The sequence below is a fragment of the Cebus imitator genome, unplaced genomic scaffold (genome assembly GCF_001604975.1).
Source record: "Cebus imitator isolate Cc_AM_T3 unplaced genomic scaffold, Cebus_imitator-1.0 Scaffold630, whole genome shotgun sequence".
NCBI classification, from domain to species: Eukaryota; Metazoa; Chordata; class Mammalia; order Primates; family Cebidae; genus Cebus; species Cebus imitator.
The window spans coordinates 85999-100079 of NW_016107945.1; the positions used below are offsets into that span (position 1 = coordinate 85999).

Genomic DNA, 14081 nt, shown 5'->3' on the forward strand with positions numbered 1-14081 from the left:
TGGTGACTTACATTTCAAATTCTTAAGAAAGTTTTAAATCTCTACTAATTAGCATTCCCACTTATTTTATTCAGGTTCTTCAATAAAAACATGGCTAACTAGGTAAAACAAATTATTATTTCACAATGCTCTGAGCATAAGTGAAAATATGAATTTTATTTTGAAAAGATGGGTTATTAAATAAAAATTCCATTATTGTGTGTTTTATGTTATATTTCTATGATTTTCCTTCTACCATTTGTGAAAATAATATAGTCTTCCATGGAATATACTGAGAAAGGTGCATGGCGGGGTATAAAATTGCATGTGGCATGGCTGCAAGCTTTTGTGATGTGTTCCTCACTGATTATATCTAGAATGTGTGTATATGTTTTAAAATAATCGTATTAGAAAGATTATTCATTTGAAGTCAACATCTTTTTGTCATTGTGTAAGTTAGTAAAATTTTTGTGGTGTTGTATGGTTTAAATGTTTCTCATCTGACTTTTGTCAGAAAAGTGTGTAAAATCAAGTAGTAAAGATTTACTTTCTTGGCACTAATTCTACACTTTTAAAAAAGTTACTAATGACAGGAGAAGTAAATATTCAAATAAGAAGAAATTAAGGAGAGTCTTAAAATGTATAAATGTGAATTTTAAAGGCAGTTTTTAAAGACAGTACTCACATATGTGCCCTTCATATACGTAATTCCTCAGATGAAAGCACTTAAATTGAGGGCAATGGTTTTGCTCAAATGGATAGATTCCACAGTACTAACGTCTCAGTTTGAAGAGTTGCATACAATTTTATTCAAACTGGGAGAAAATTATGGAGAGCTTTTGAAAATCAGGCTTCATTTGTTCCCTATAATTCAGAGAATACAGTATTTAATCACTGTGTGAAAGTAGAAAATCTGTTAAAACAATAAATAAAAGTGCTATGAAAATCTATATACTTACGTATTAACCTTTAATGTCAATGTATTGATGAGAGATTTAGATAATACTGGAGAAAATTTTATTTTTGCTTTCTGTTTTTATTTCTTAGAATGCCATAATAACATACATTTTCAACAAAAGGTTCATGCCAAATATAACAGCATATTAGTTTGTCATGAAATTGAAAGAGTAAAGTGATTATATATTTAAGTTCATTTGGCATATTCAAATAGGAATTAGATTATTCCTGGTAGAAAAATTATCACCTCTAACAAGAATCTTGACTAATAATCAGTCTTAATTGTTGTCATTACCAATTTACCTAAATAGAATTTACTTCTGTGAGTGGTTCCCAAATTTTATTCACCTGAAGTCTCATATTTTTTGTTATGAGACAGGACAGTGAATGATGAATAATACATAGCCAATTAAATAAATGCTCACTCAAATGAGTTTCTTCCTCTTTCTGTGAGAAAGCAACATGGATAATGACTTGTAAGAAGTCAAAGTGAGTTATGGAATCCACTAGAGATGGGATTAGTGCTTGTGTACCATCAAGGAGCATTGAATTCTAAGAATACTCCATACTGAAATATACCATGTCCTTTGAAGTGTTTGGAAACATGCATAATCTCTATTATCATACAGAAGCAGTCTTTAAATTGTCATTTCAAATAATATTGTTCATTTTTATTTAACATTTAAAATGTAATGAGTCAAACTTTTAATAGAATCTGACTAGTAGCTTATAAAACCTGGAAGTAATATATTGTTTCAAAGATGTCTTCATAAATTAAAGAAGATCATGTAAGTCATTAATATTTTCAGATAATCTCTTCATTGATCCCTTGTGATTATGTGGTAGTATCTGTATGGAAAATATAGCTAGTAACAGAGTAATATACAATACATTTTAAATGAAGAGGAAAGATGAGTCAGTATAATAAGGGCAAGAAGCTAAAATAAAGTGAGGTGCTAAGTTAACACAGTGCATTACATGTACTTTTAGATGTTGGTTACAAATTTGCTTCTACATTTTCTAGCATCCAGTATGAAGAGAAAATTTGTTTTGATATGGAAGTCATCTTCTATATATGTTTAGTGTACTCAGGGAAGTTCCTGGTTGTATATACTCTAAAGAAGCTCAAAAGCTGTATACAAAATGTTCTGTCACAGCCAAAACCTAAATTTCCTAATATCTTGGCTTTTCTAGAACATGAAATTATCTGTTTTTGTTTGATGTGTTTACTATATTTTTCCAGTTAGGGAAATATAACAGGTTTTCAACTGTTGCGACCACCAGGCCTACATTTTTTTAACGTTGTAGTTATAGCCTTATTGTTATTTAAAGTAAATAACTTTAGCTGGTTAAGAAGAATAAAAATAACCATATATAGAATGCCCTCATCTGAGGTGAGGAATCTAGCAACTTCAATCAGAAAACGGGAAAAAAGAATCTCTAAACTCAAACTCTGAGCCAATTAAACATTGGGATTGCCATAAAATAGTTTCATCCCAGCCCAGTGGGGTGGCTCAGACCTGTAATCTCAGCCACTCAGGAGGCTGAGGCAGGAGAACTCATCACACCATTGCACTCCAGCCTGGGTGACAGAGCGAGAATCCATCTCAAACAAACAAACAAAAAAACATAGTTTTATCCCACTCATGGTTCTGAAGATAGAGTGCATGTTGTCAACAATAAATTAAACATAATGTGAAGAAAATCAGATTATGGTAAAACGCAAAGAACTTTAAATGCACATTTATTTGAGATCATTCACTATAGAGTCAACTGTTAAAACTTTGAATATTATAGCATGTAAGTTATATTCAAAATGACTTTGAATCACCAAAATAGTATGCATTGCCTTGGGTATATTTTCTCTTTATAAATTCAGAGCTTTGTAAGTTACATTAAAAGTTATTAATATATTAAAAGTTTCAAGATGGCACTTGTTTCCTTAAAGTCCCTTCTTAATAGAGTAAAAGAGACATTAATTTTTGTATAAAGACAAAGAATCTAAGAAATTAATTATACACCTTTAACAGTAAGATGCCAAAATTCCCTAAGATTTATTCTGTAATAATTAATTATAGGAAATCTATTTATGTACCTTGAATACTTGTTGAAATCTTGAAATAGAGCTCATAAGTCAATATTGGCCTTCCATAAATATTGTATAATTGATACCAAATAGTAAATGTTTAAGTAATTCAGACTATGGGTTAACTGTCTTTAAAAACAGTCACCATTTTTTTTAAATGAGTGATATTAATAGTATATTCACTACATATTAATTTAGTTGGTCTCTTTCTTGCCTATTATAATTTCTAGCCTTAAACTTACAATATAATATTACACCTGAACAACAGACTTTTTTACACGAAACTCAATAGCTTAGTGGATATTTTGATGTTAAAAATTAAAGTATTTGAAATTATAAATTATACCATTTATGATTATTAAACTTATATTCTTACAGAGTGACAAAATGGTTGTATTTCTTTGGTCTGAATATTGTCAAAGTACACTTAATGAAATGTTTAAAGACCTTTAAACTTAGGCCTAAGATCATGAATTCACAGTAAATAAACTGCTAGGGAATATTAGTCTGCCTTTAGTAATGATGTTTTATAACATATTTTTAAGATAATGTAAGAGTTATCAAGTAAAAAATGAACAACAGTTTTAGCTTCCTAGTTAAATTTAATGTATTTATGGTTTATGTATGTTATATGTAGTTGTAAATATAGTTTTTTTCCTTTGGCCACATAATTTTTTATTTTCCTTATGATAATAAAAAACAGTAACTCTTGTGAAAAAATTTTAACTCTACATTATTATTTTGGTTTTGAAATTACTGTTTTATCTGAACCAAATCAGAGGCAATATAAACCTTTTTACTTCAAGGAAGAATGGCTGTTATCATTTATTTTAAATTGCAATATTTTAACTATATTATCTTAATTATGATAATTAAAATAATTACAGAGTAGTTTCAGATGTGTAAGGCAGAGTTGATGTTTGGTTCTTTGGAAGGGTTCATTTTCTCTGTACTATTGTGATAGTCATCTTCAGTCATATACTACATTTGAAAATTGTCGTATTATTTATGGTTTGCAAAATTCACAATCGGTATAATGGTGAAGATTTGCTACTTTTCTTTGTTAATTAAAACTGGAATATTTGTTTTCTTATTAATGAGGCCATCTGCAATCCAGCTAAAATAATGTATCTTCTAGAATAAAAATTGAAAGGAAGAATTTATTTAAATTTAAAGAGACACCAAATTTCCAAGCATTGACTTGTATATCAACTATAATTTTCTGTCAGGTGCTTCATTTCTGTTACTAAGTCAGGAACTCATTCAGTATTTAAATTAAAACAGTATCCCAACTCATCATAATGTCTGAGGCATCAACTGTCATATTCATATTAGTATCTTTATGGTACCTTTGAGCCAAACTGTAACCTGCTTCAATGCATGTATATGTTACACTCTGTGTAGGTATACTTAATATTTTTGAAGATAAGGCTATTAATATTGATTGCATGACATTTATTATTCATAGGTCAATGGCTGCTTTAATATAATTTTATATTTCTATGTTAATGTTTGCATTATAGAAGAATACTGACTAAATTTTTTCTGTATGTACTCTTGCCAGTAGGCTACAGGTCTAGTGCTAGAGAAAGTAAATCTACAACGTTAACTGTGCCAGAACAGCAAAGAACAACTCATCACCGCTCACGTTCAGTATCTCCTCATCGCGGCAATGATCAGGGAAGGCCGCGTTCACGTTTACCAAATGTGCCATTACAGAGGTAGGCTTTTAAATGAGTTCAGTGTCCCTGACAGTACATTTTTATTATAATGCAGTGTAAATTGCTGCAAAAGTAACTGAAATGAAAAAATAGTTTGGTCAAATTATTTTTTTTGGAATTGTTTCTAGGCAAAATGCTTTTTTAAATGATTTATCTAACCTATGTGGCAGTCTATTGTTTAATCTGAAGAAATTCCCCAAGAAGTAGAAGTTGTTTATGTCCCAGTAATTGTTTTTGAATACTTGTCTTGTACTCTGTTTGCTAGTTTTATTCCTTGTTAGAAAAAAATTGTGACAAATCAGAATTGTGAAGAGAAACATCTTAAGAGGATAAGGTCAAGAAACAGAAAGGACTTTTAAGAGATTTAGGATTGTCTCTTGGAAATACTTTAAATGCTTGGAAACATAAATAAAGCTTATAATGTAGTGCTCTACTTCATTTTACTCTGATATTCATTCCTGAAATTGTAATTAATTACACAGATGAAAATTGTTTTTTGATAGAAGTGTGAAAGAAGTTTGGAGAAATGCAGCCACAGGCAAAAAGCTCATAAAAAATTAATACTCTTAAGTAATTGGTAAAATAGGTTTAGTTATGACGCAAACACTTTTCAGTGTTTATTTGCATATTACTGTCAGTTCCTTCCCTGTAGTCTGTCTGCCTGTTTTGGGAAGATGATACACATAAGAATTTTGTAATTATTTTAGGAGTTTAGATGAAATTCATCCAATAAGAAGGTCACGTTCTCCAACCAGACACCATGATGCCTCCCGAAGTCCAGTTGATCATAGAGCCAGAGATGTGGATAGTCAGTATTTATCAGAACAAGACAGGTATTTGTCAATTATGATCTCAATGTTATGAATTTTTTGTTATGTTTTAATATATACAGATATTGTGGCATGGCACATTAGAGAATAAAAGTATCATTCAAGAATGAACTTCTCTCAAGCAACAACTGTTAAGATATTCTAATAGAAGTGCCATCCAGGAAATATTTGGCTAATATTGTTATAATTATGCAATTTCTTTTAAAAAATCAGTATGCTTATCTTTAAGGGTACAGCTTGTTGACCTAGATATTGACCTAAATTATAGAAGGGAGCCTGCATAAGCAATTTTCAAATATTTTTTGTGGGTCACAATATTTGAGGTATTAAGTAATCATAAAAATTATGTTATTTATATAATTAAAAACATTGTGGATACATGTCATTTGGAAAACAGTTAATTGCAGAGTTTCCATGATAACTTCAATAATAATGTTTCTGTTATATGCCTCTTTTCATAAAATCTCTTTCTGGAAAACATCTATAGAATACAAAATATTGAGATGGGTTCTTATGGGGATATGTACTTAGATTAATTCTGCATTTATTTGTGAGCTAATATTTCATGGAAGCAATTACTATAAGTCTACGTTATGAATCTGTTGCTCTACGTGCCCACAGACTTTCTTCTCAAAGTAACCATATACCTGTACAAGTAGCTTGATTATAAGCTCAGGATCTGAGTTAAGGTTTTATAATACCCACCTTGTTGAGTATCCTCTTCTGGCGTTTTAAAGTAGAGAAACTTTCAGTGAGGAGTAGGGTCATAATAGTGGTGCTGAATGATTTTTTGCCATGGAGTCCAGAACATAGAACCCAAGTAAAGCTTCTTAATCTACCTAACTGCCATCCTACTGTGGAAAGTAGTGCTGTGACCTTCAAGAATGGAATCACAATAGGTACCAGGATGAAGAGCTGCTCTGAGGAATAGGATTCCAGACATCTCAGCTTGAGTTGAATGAGGGCTATTTTATCAGCATTCATTTGTGCCACCATCAATTTAGGTGAGGAGAGAAAACACAGGGCTACTAGACCAGGGCAGTCAATATAGTGAAATTAATTTGGATATAGAAAAAGTACTAATTTTAAATTTTAAAAAGTCCTAATCAATTATATTGTTAGTTGGCTAATAAGAAGCATAATATCATATTGCATTTTCAGTGGCTATCATAGACAAGAAAACTATCATGCTTTAATTTGCTATAAAGAAATAAAAATGTTCAGGGTTCCCATTAGCATCAGTCCAAATTTAGAGTATTTTTTAAAACATACTCAGTTTTCTGTAATTGGAAACAGATTTCTATATCTTATTTGAGGATGATTTAATTTTGTTTTGTTTTAATATTCTATAAAATCGTTTTGAAATACAATGGCAAATCAGCAACCGCTAGGATTTCAACCATAATGTTTGTACTTTATTGTTTAAATTTTTTAAATGCTTTCATGTTTATTTTTGTTTAAATTCTCAAGCAAATATGCTAGTGCAGACAATCTGGTTTCTTTCCTTTTCATGTTTTCATTGGCATACCATTGGCATAACCCATGTCTCATAACTTATCTGTTTCACTCACCACCCATCCTGTCTGTGCAGTGAGCTTCTTATGCTGCCCAGAGCAAAACGAGGACGAAGTGCAGAATGCCTACATACTACCAGGTAAATACAGGGATTTGGTAATGGTGACTGTGTGTGATGACTCTCTTTTCATTCTACTATTCTTCCGTCTCTCCCTTAGTGGTATTATTATAAGCAGGTAAAATAAATTTCCCAAGTATTCGAAATTTGTTTTGTTTTATATTGAGGTTATGGAAAAGGTTCCAAATATATTTCATTTATGATTCAGGCAGACTACTTTGCCATCTGTACATTCAAAAATCCAGAGACCAGTGGGTCTCTCTGAGACTGTTTACATTCCTAAAACTGAGGAACCAGTTTCTGCATTAAAATTCTGAATGCTCACTGTGAATGCACCCAACCTTCCTACACACATTCCTGTCTAGTCACAAAAGGTCTAATCTGTGTATGGCAGTGTCATTGTTTCAAAATTGTAAGTTTGCTCTGTTATAGCCTTTATTGTTTCATTTCAGATTTTATTGTTCTTTATATTCTGTTTGCTTTTGATAACATTTTTACTAGTTCATTTTTAATGGCTGAGCTTCAGCTTCTTTCTTGATAAAAAGTGAGGATGTTCAACCTAATCTTAACTGTCCAGCCCACCAGTTTTCAGAAATGGCTGCAGTACAACCTTTCCTATAAAGGCATGTAACAATATGAATAACTCTTTAGAAGCGAGAAAAGATAAAATTTTTGCTTCTAAATTGGAGCTTAGAGCCTGATGCTTTATATTAATCTCATTACATCTTTGATTTCATATCCAAAGTAAAACTTCTTACAGATTACTCATGGAACATATTCTATAAATACTTATTGTGTACTTGAAATGAATATGGAAGTTAAGGAAGTAGTAAGTCAGTGAAACAAACCAACACATTATAATAAAACTCAAATATTTTAGCCAATGAAAAGCAAGAGGAAAGAAAAGGAAAGAAGTATAACCGCAGTACTTGGGATACAAAGGCAAAAGCATGATTTAGTATGTCTCTGTGTAATACGTAGTTCTGCCCAATAATGCAAACAAAATTGGGCTAATAAAAATTGTTTGAATTTTTACACTCTAAAATTATGCTACTGATTACTGTCATGTTTGCTTGGAGTGCCACAGGAAAAAAATGAGGAAATATTAATTAGTTCTGCTTTCTGAGGAAAAAAAATTGTAAAATCATGCAAATTATAAAAACCTACTGAAAGTCAAAGCATGAACTATCTAGGTTTTTTATTAGTTGTTCTTTTTGACAGAAAATTTCTTAATAAGAATGGTTTCTTTACTAATTCTGAAAGTTTTCTCACAGTCCTATTGATGTGACTAAAACTGCAAAAGAAAAAATTGCACACAAAACAAACACACACAAAAAGATCCTTATATTTTAAGCCAACTAGTGTGTGCCTGGCACTCAATGTGTGAGTATTTCTGGGACACTCACACCTAATTATAATAGCTAAAAATATTTTTTCTTTCCCTTATTTTGTACTTGTAAAACATATACTAGTATATAGTTGCATAGTTGTATTATTTTATACAATCTTACCCTTAAGTTTGGTGCTTTGCTAATTCTGAGCTCCATATGTCCTGTTTAATGGACTGTGTGTTGACTTTGCATTTCCTGATTTAAACAGATACCATATTTGTATGTATACAGTTTAAAAATAGATGAGTATTCAGCGAGGCAGATCAAGTCCTGTGAACAATACTATGACAATAAGGAAGTAGAAGCTGAGCTAGCCAAATGTGTCAGTGCAAAATGTATGTCACCAGTGTCTTTCCTCCTTCCTGTCTTTCATTCTCTAATGTGTAATGCAAAAAGTTTGAAGATAGAGAAAACATGAGTTAAAATATATGTATGTGTATATATATGTAATCTCTTCTGTGTTTATATTTCTGTACTTATAAAAGCATTTAATTTCTATCTGAATAAAAATGAATGTCAAAATGAGTACATATAAATAACCACAGCTTTGTATAAATATATCAATAATATAGTTTGCTTTCATATAAATTATTGAAATTTATTATTTATATAACTATCAGTGACTCAAATCTAAAGCTTTCAGAATATCATACCATTTTCACTTAGGATTTTCAAAAATAAAATCTGAGGATTTACTAGTCCCCAGTAAACATAAGGAAAATAAAATTTATTTAATACCAAGCATAGTGTTAAGTATATAATGTACTTTATGTCAATTTCCTGACAGGAATTACATGTTATGAATATCATTATCCTGATTTTAGCGATGAGGAAAAAAGCTAAGATAGTTTATTTGACAACGAATACAGCAAGGATTCAAAATCATGTCTATTTCATATCTTCTGCTAAACGAGTTTTTCCAAAAATGTGAAAACTCATACTATGAAGTGTTCCACTAATAAAATATTTTGTGAGTCGAATATATTTTGGAAACTTTGCAAATAAAAGTGTCTACCTTGAAATTTAATATACACAGCATATTGAAGTCATGTTCTAAAGAAATCTGTGTAATGTTTAGTTCCTTTTCTCCCAAATTATTTAATTGCCCAACCCTTTTTTAGTAAAATGTATCCTGAGGAAGTGGTACTACAGAGAAAATGCTGTAGTTGCCTTATTATATCCTGCTGTGTCCTAGATATTATATACATGTTATCTCATTGAATTCTTATCATACCCTCTGAAGTGGATGTTACTTCCCACATTTTGTGAATGTAGAAACAGGCTTGGAGACTTAATCGAATTATCCAGGTCATAGCCGATAAGTGGCAAAGTCAAAGCAGGAACTCGAACATTCAGACTATAAATTTTGTGCTGTTTTCTAGCTGTTTCCCATTCTATGTTGATCCCATTGTTGAAAAAAAAAATCGTTTTTGAAGCAATGCTTAGAAAAGTTTTATAGAAACCTATTACTAAAGATAGATTTGCCTGAGGTTAAGAGTTGAAAAGAAAACTCTACATCAAGAAAGGAGGCTAAATCCTTAGTTTCAATAAAATTTGTCCTCAGTTTGTGCTTAAAAATGGGAAGGCAAAGGCAGGCAGATCACTTCAGTCAGGAGTTTGAGACCAGCTTGGCCAACACATTGAAANAAAAAAAAAAAAAAAAAAAAAAAAAAAAAAAAATTAATTCCTTTTTTTAACTGAACCTTTAAGGGATTTCCTTTGATTTAATCATTAGTATAAATATGATTAAACCAGTGAGGTGTTTGATGTTTAGAAGTCTTTGATAAATGTTTATTCCCTTTCTTCTTGATTGTGCTTTACTGCTAACTGAAGTAGATGGTGAATTTTCACAATTAATAGTTAAATTTATGAAACATTATTTAAATGACAAAAAAATAAACAATTGGCTGGACCTGGTTTATCCTTCATGGCATAGACAGTCCAGAATCCTTCATAGATTTTTAAAGGAATCAGGTGCCATTGGGTCAATTTTCTGCCAATTCAAAATCCATGTTTTGGTTTACATCTTATGCTCATCTCACCCTTCTTCCAGTGGTAAATTTCCTGTGTTTGGGCCTGGATCTAGACAGAAGCCAATAAGTAGAAAATAACTTGCTCCTCTGGAATCACTTCTTGACCTTTTGCTCTTTTGTTTCTTTGCTGCAGTCTAGTACTATGACCAGCCTTGTCCCTGGAATGCTGGTCAATCCTTTGTTTTGTTTTAGAACATTAACTCTTTTAGTCATATTTTAACTGCCAAATTATATAAAGTTGTTGATTTTTACTTTTAGCTATGAGTTGTTTACTTCCGTAGAAGTAGGTATAATATTAAATCAGGGATTAAATAGTGCATTAAAATATTGACCAATAATAATCATAGAGTTTGGTTAGCAGATATTTTTCTAATTTAGATAATTAAATAATAATTTTGATTATCTTATGAAGTCAAGTGTGTATGATTTCATATTTTAATAATTTTAGTCTTCCCTTCAAATCGTTATTGTGGTTCTTTTGAGAAAAAAGACAAAAGATTTATCTATATAGTTTTATAGGCCTCTAGTTTCTGAGTATCTTAATAAAATTGGCTTTATATATATTTTTTCATGTTTGTGTTGCTGTGTTCCAGACATCTTGTTAGGCATTATAAAACATTACCTCCCAAGATGCCTTTATTACAGAGCAGTTCTCACTGGAATATTTACAGGTAAGAGCCATAACAGTGAGTCCCACCCAGTTATAAAGTAATTCCTAATCCCTTGCCTGCTAAAAATAGAAAATTCACATTCTAATAAAACATTAAATAGAAAATTTACATTCTAATAAAGTATTTTCTTTTGAAATAATTATACAATGAGAAACATCAAATTAATGACATTTAAAATCATTTTAACTATAAAACTTAGTACTAGAATAATTATCTAAATGAAATCTAACTCAAATATCAAAATTCTCGTTGCTTTGTTATTTGTATATTGTTGTACTTGTTGATTTTAATTATTTATTTTATTTTATTTTTGTGTAATTTTAACTTGTGAAGCTCAATTCTGCCTGCACATACTAAGACCAGATCAGTGACTAGACAGGACATTCCCCTTCATCATGAATGCTTTAACTCAAGAGTATTGAGATTTACTGATGAGTTACTGGTTAGGTAAGAACATATGGAAGTGGTATCTTCCATTTCCCTTGTCTATTGTTGTGAACCAAAAAAGTTGAGTTGTACAATTATTTCTCCTCTGATGTCCTTCATTTTGTTTTGGTGTGGCATCTGTTCTTGGTAATGAAATTTTAGGCATTTTGTTTTAGTGCTTTCTGTATCCAGTTTTTTTCATAAGTAGGTGTGATTTAGTCTCATTTTTCAGTCTGAGACACTTCTAAAAATTATGCAAAGCAATTTAAGCATAATCTTTGTTTAGTTTCATTTTCTAAACAAAATTTTACGCTGTCATTCTGTCAACTCTCTCACACCCTTATGAACTGAATCCCAGTGATTCTACATTTTGTGTAAAGGGGACATTATTTTATGCTTTACTCTCTAACATGGTCTTCCTTTCTTTGTTTTCTCTGTCTTTCTCTTCTACCACTGGATGCAATGCACTGGCACTAGTGAACTGCAGCCCTTTCTTGACAGGGCTAGGAGTGCTAGTACCAACTGCTTGAGACCAGATACTAGTTTGCATTCACCAGAACGAGAAAGGTATAAAATAAAGACTTTCTTAATTTCTTATCATTTGTACTGGTGATTTTTTTCAATCACTTTGTTTTGTTTCGTGAGAGCCTCACAGGTTTATTCATTCCTGTTCACTTTGCTAACTGTCTACATTTCCCCCTCCCTTATTATATATGTCTATGTAGAGATATGCATATGTGGATAAGCCCAAGGGTACACATACACATATTTCTATGAATGTTGTCGCAAATAGTGTGATGTAATTTGTAACTGCTTCTGGCTGCTGCTTTTCCCCTTTTGTTGCTGTTTAGTCGTTTTATTGACACACTATTCAGGAAGCCTTCAGTATGCTGATAATGTTATAAGGTCCAGTGAATTATCCCAAGGGGAGGATCACTTTACTCTTAGTACCACTGACAAATAGTATTTATAGATGAAGCAACAATCTTTTATAAACTCATAATAGGATTTTTTTAATAGAATACTTCCTTTGTATATCTACATTCATTTTTAATCAATCTACTCTTTGATATAGTGTTTTACATTAAATTATACTTCGACAACCAAAAATGGTATGTTAATCATAGATTTCCTGGTGCCTAACAAAAATAAGTACATATATATGTACACAGATAATGTTGCTTAAAACTTTAATTAATAAATTCTGATTTTAATTAAAAGGTGTTCATTGATGATGTGTTACACTGTCTCCTACCTGTAAGCATCTAATTTTTCCATTGTGATGGAACTACTATAATTGCTATCTCTTTTTAATTAGAAGTCATTCAGAAGAGACTTGCATACTACATATTTACAAATCCTGAAGAATAAATATTTAGTTGTACTAATGTAATCTACTTCTCCTTCTTAGGGGCTACTTAAAGCTTTTCTTTAGGTATATTTCTAATGTGAGTCTATTCAGTTATTTGAGATACTTATTTCTGGAATTGAACAATAGGTGCAGGTGTACATGTCTTTTTTTAGTGTCTTAAAAATTTACTTTTAAATTGTGTATTTTATATTTGTAAAATTTGTAATAGAAAAAAGTGAAATTTAATTTCTATTTTGTATCCCTTTACTATTATAATATAAATTTCAGTTGTTATGATTATATACTCTTCTAAAATCACATTTGGAATTGTTTTATCATTCTCTTTTGTCATATATAACCCCCCTAAATAATTACAAGAGTAGCAGGAAAATTTTAAAATATGTTTAGTTATTATTTTCTTACATGTTTCTGGTTAGTATTAAAACAAGGATAGAAGTTCTCAGGTCAGTGAAATCTTCTGACCGTAGCACCCTGACATTTTTAATATTATCCATATCAGTGCTATCTGTTAGAGATATAATGCAAGATGTTACTTTAATATTTTATGGTAGCCACACTAAAATTATGAAATTAATTTTAATTTAACCTAGTATATTCAAAATATAATTTTCACATGTAATTATCATTTAAAACCATTAGTGAGATATTTTGCACTCCCTTTATTATAGTATAAGTCATAGCTACTAAGGATATTTTGTACTTGCAGCATATCCCACTCTGACCTAACCATATTACAGGGCTCAATGGCTTCATGTGGCTTGTGGCTCTTGTATTGGACAGTGCAGGTCTATTCTTATGGAGAAGCCTGTCTAGCATATGTTCCCTTGTGACACTGAAGCCACAGAGTTAATAAATCTCTATGTTGGTAAATTTAATCTCTCAGATAATATCCTTAAAACAGGTCAACCGTACACAATCTAGGGGCAGTTATTGCACAGGTTGTTGTAAAGTCCAAGTAAGCATACTTACCTTGAATAGAAGA

The 14081-nt window shown here is 30.9% G+C and overlaps 1 protein-coding gene across 50 annotated transcripts in view; it reads left to right on the forward strand.

Moving 5' to 3' along the window:
- The window catches only part of LOC108295309 (regulating synaptic membrane exocytosis protein 1), a 224059-nt gene that overhangs the window by 75965 nt on the left and 134013 nt on the right, over positions 1 to 14081 (forward strand). For 15 of the 50 annotated variants that reach the window (XM_017517393.2, XM_017517397.2, XM_017517420.2 and 12 more), the window contains 4 exons: positions 4587 to 4743; positions 5451 to 5576; positions 7165 to 7227; positions 12205 to 12294. In XM_017517393.2, the coding sequence (XP_017372882.1) occupies positions 4587 to 4743; positions 5451 to 5576; positions 7165 to 7227; positions 12205 to 12294 (436 nt within the window). Of the gene's footprint in view, positions 1 to 4586; positions 4744 to 5450; positions 5577 to 7164; positions 7228 to 11223; positions 11302 to 11634; positions 11749 to 12204; positions 12295 to 14081 lie in introns of all 50 variants that reach the window. The other 35 variants (XM_017517439.2, XM_037734512.1, XM_037734514.1 and 32 more) reach the window with 5 other exon arrangements.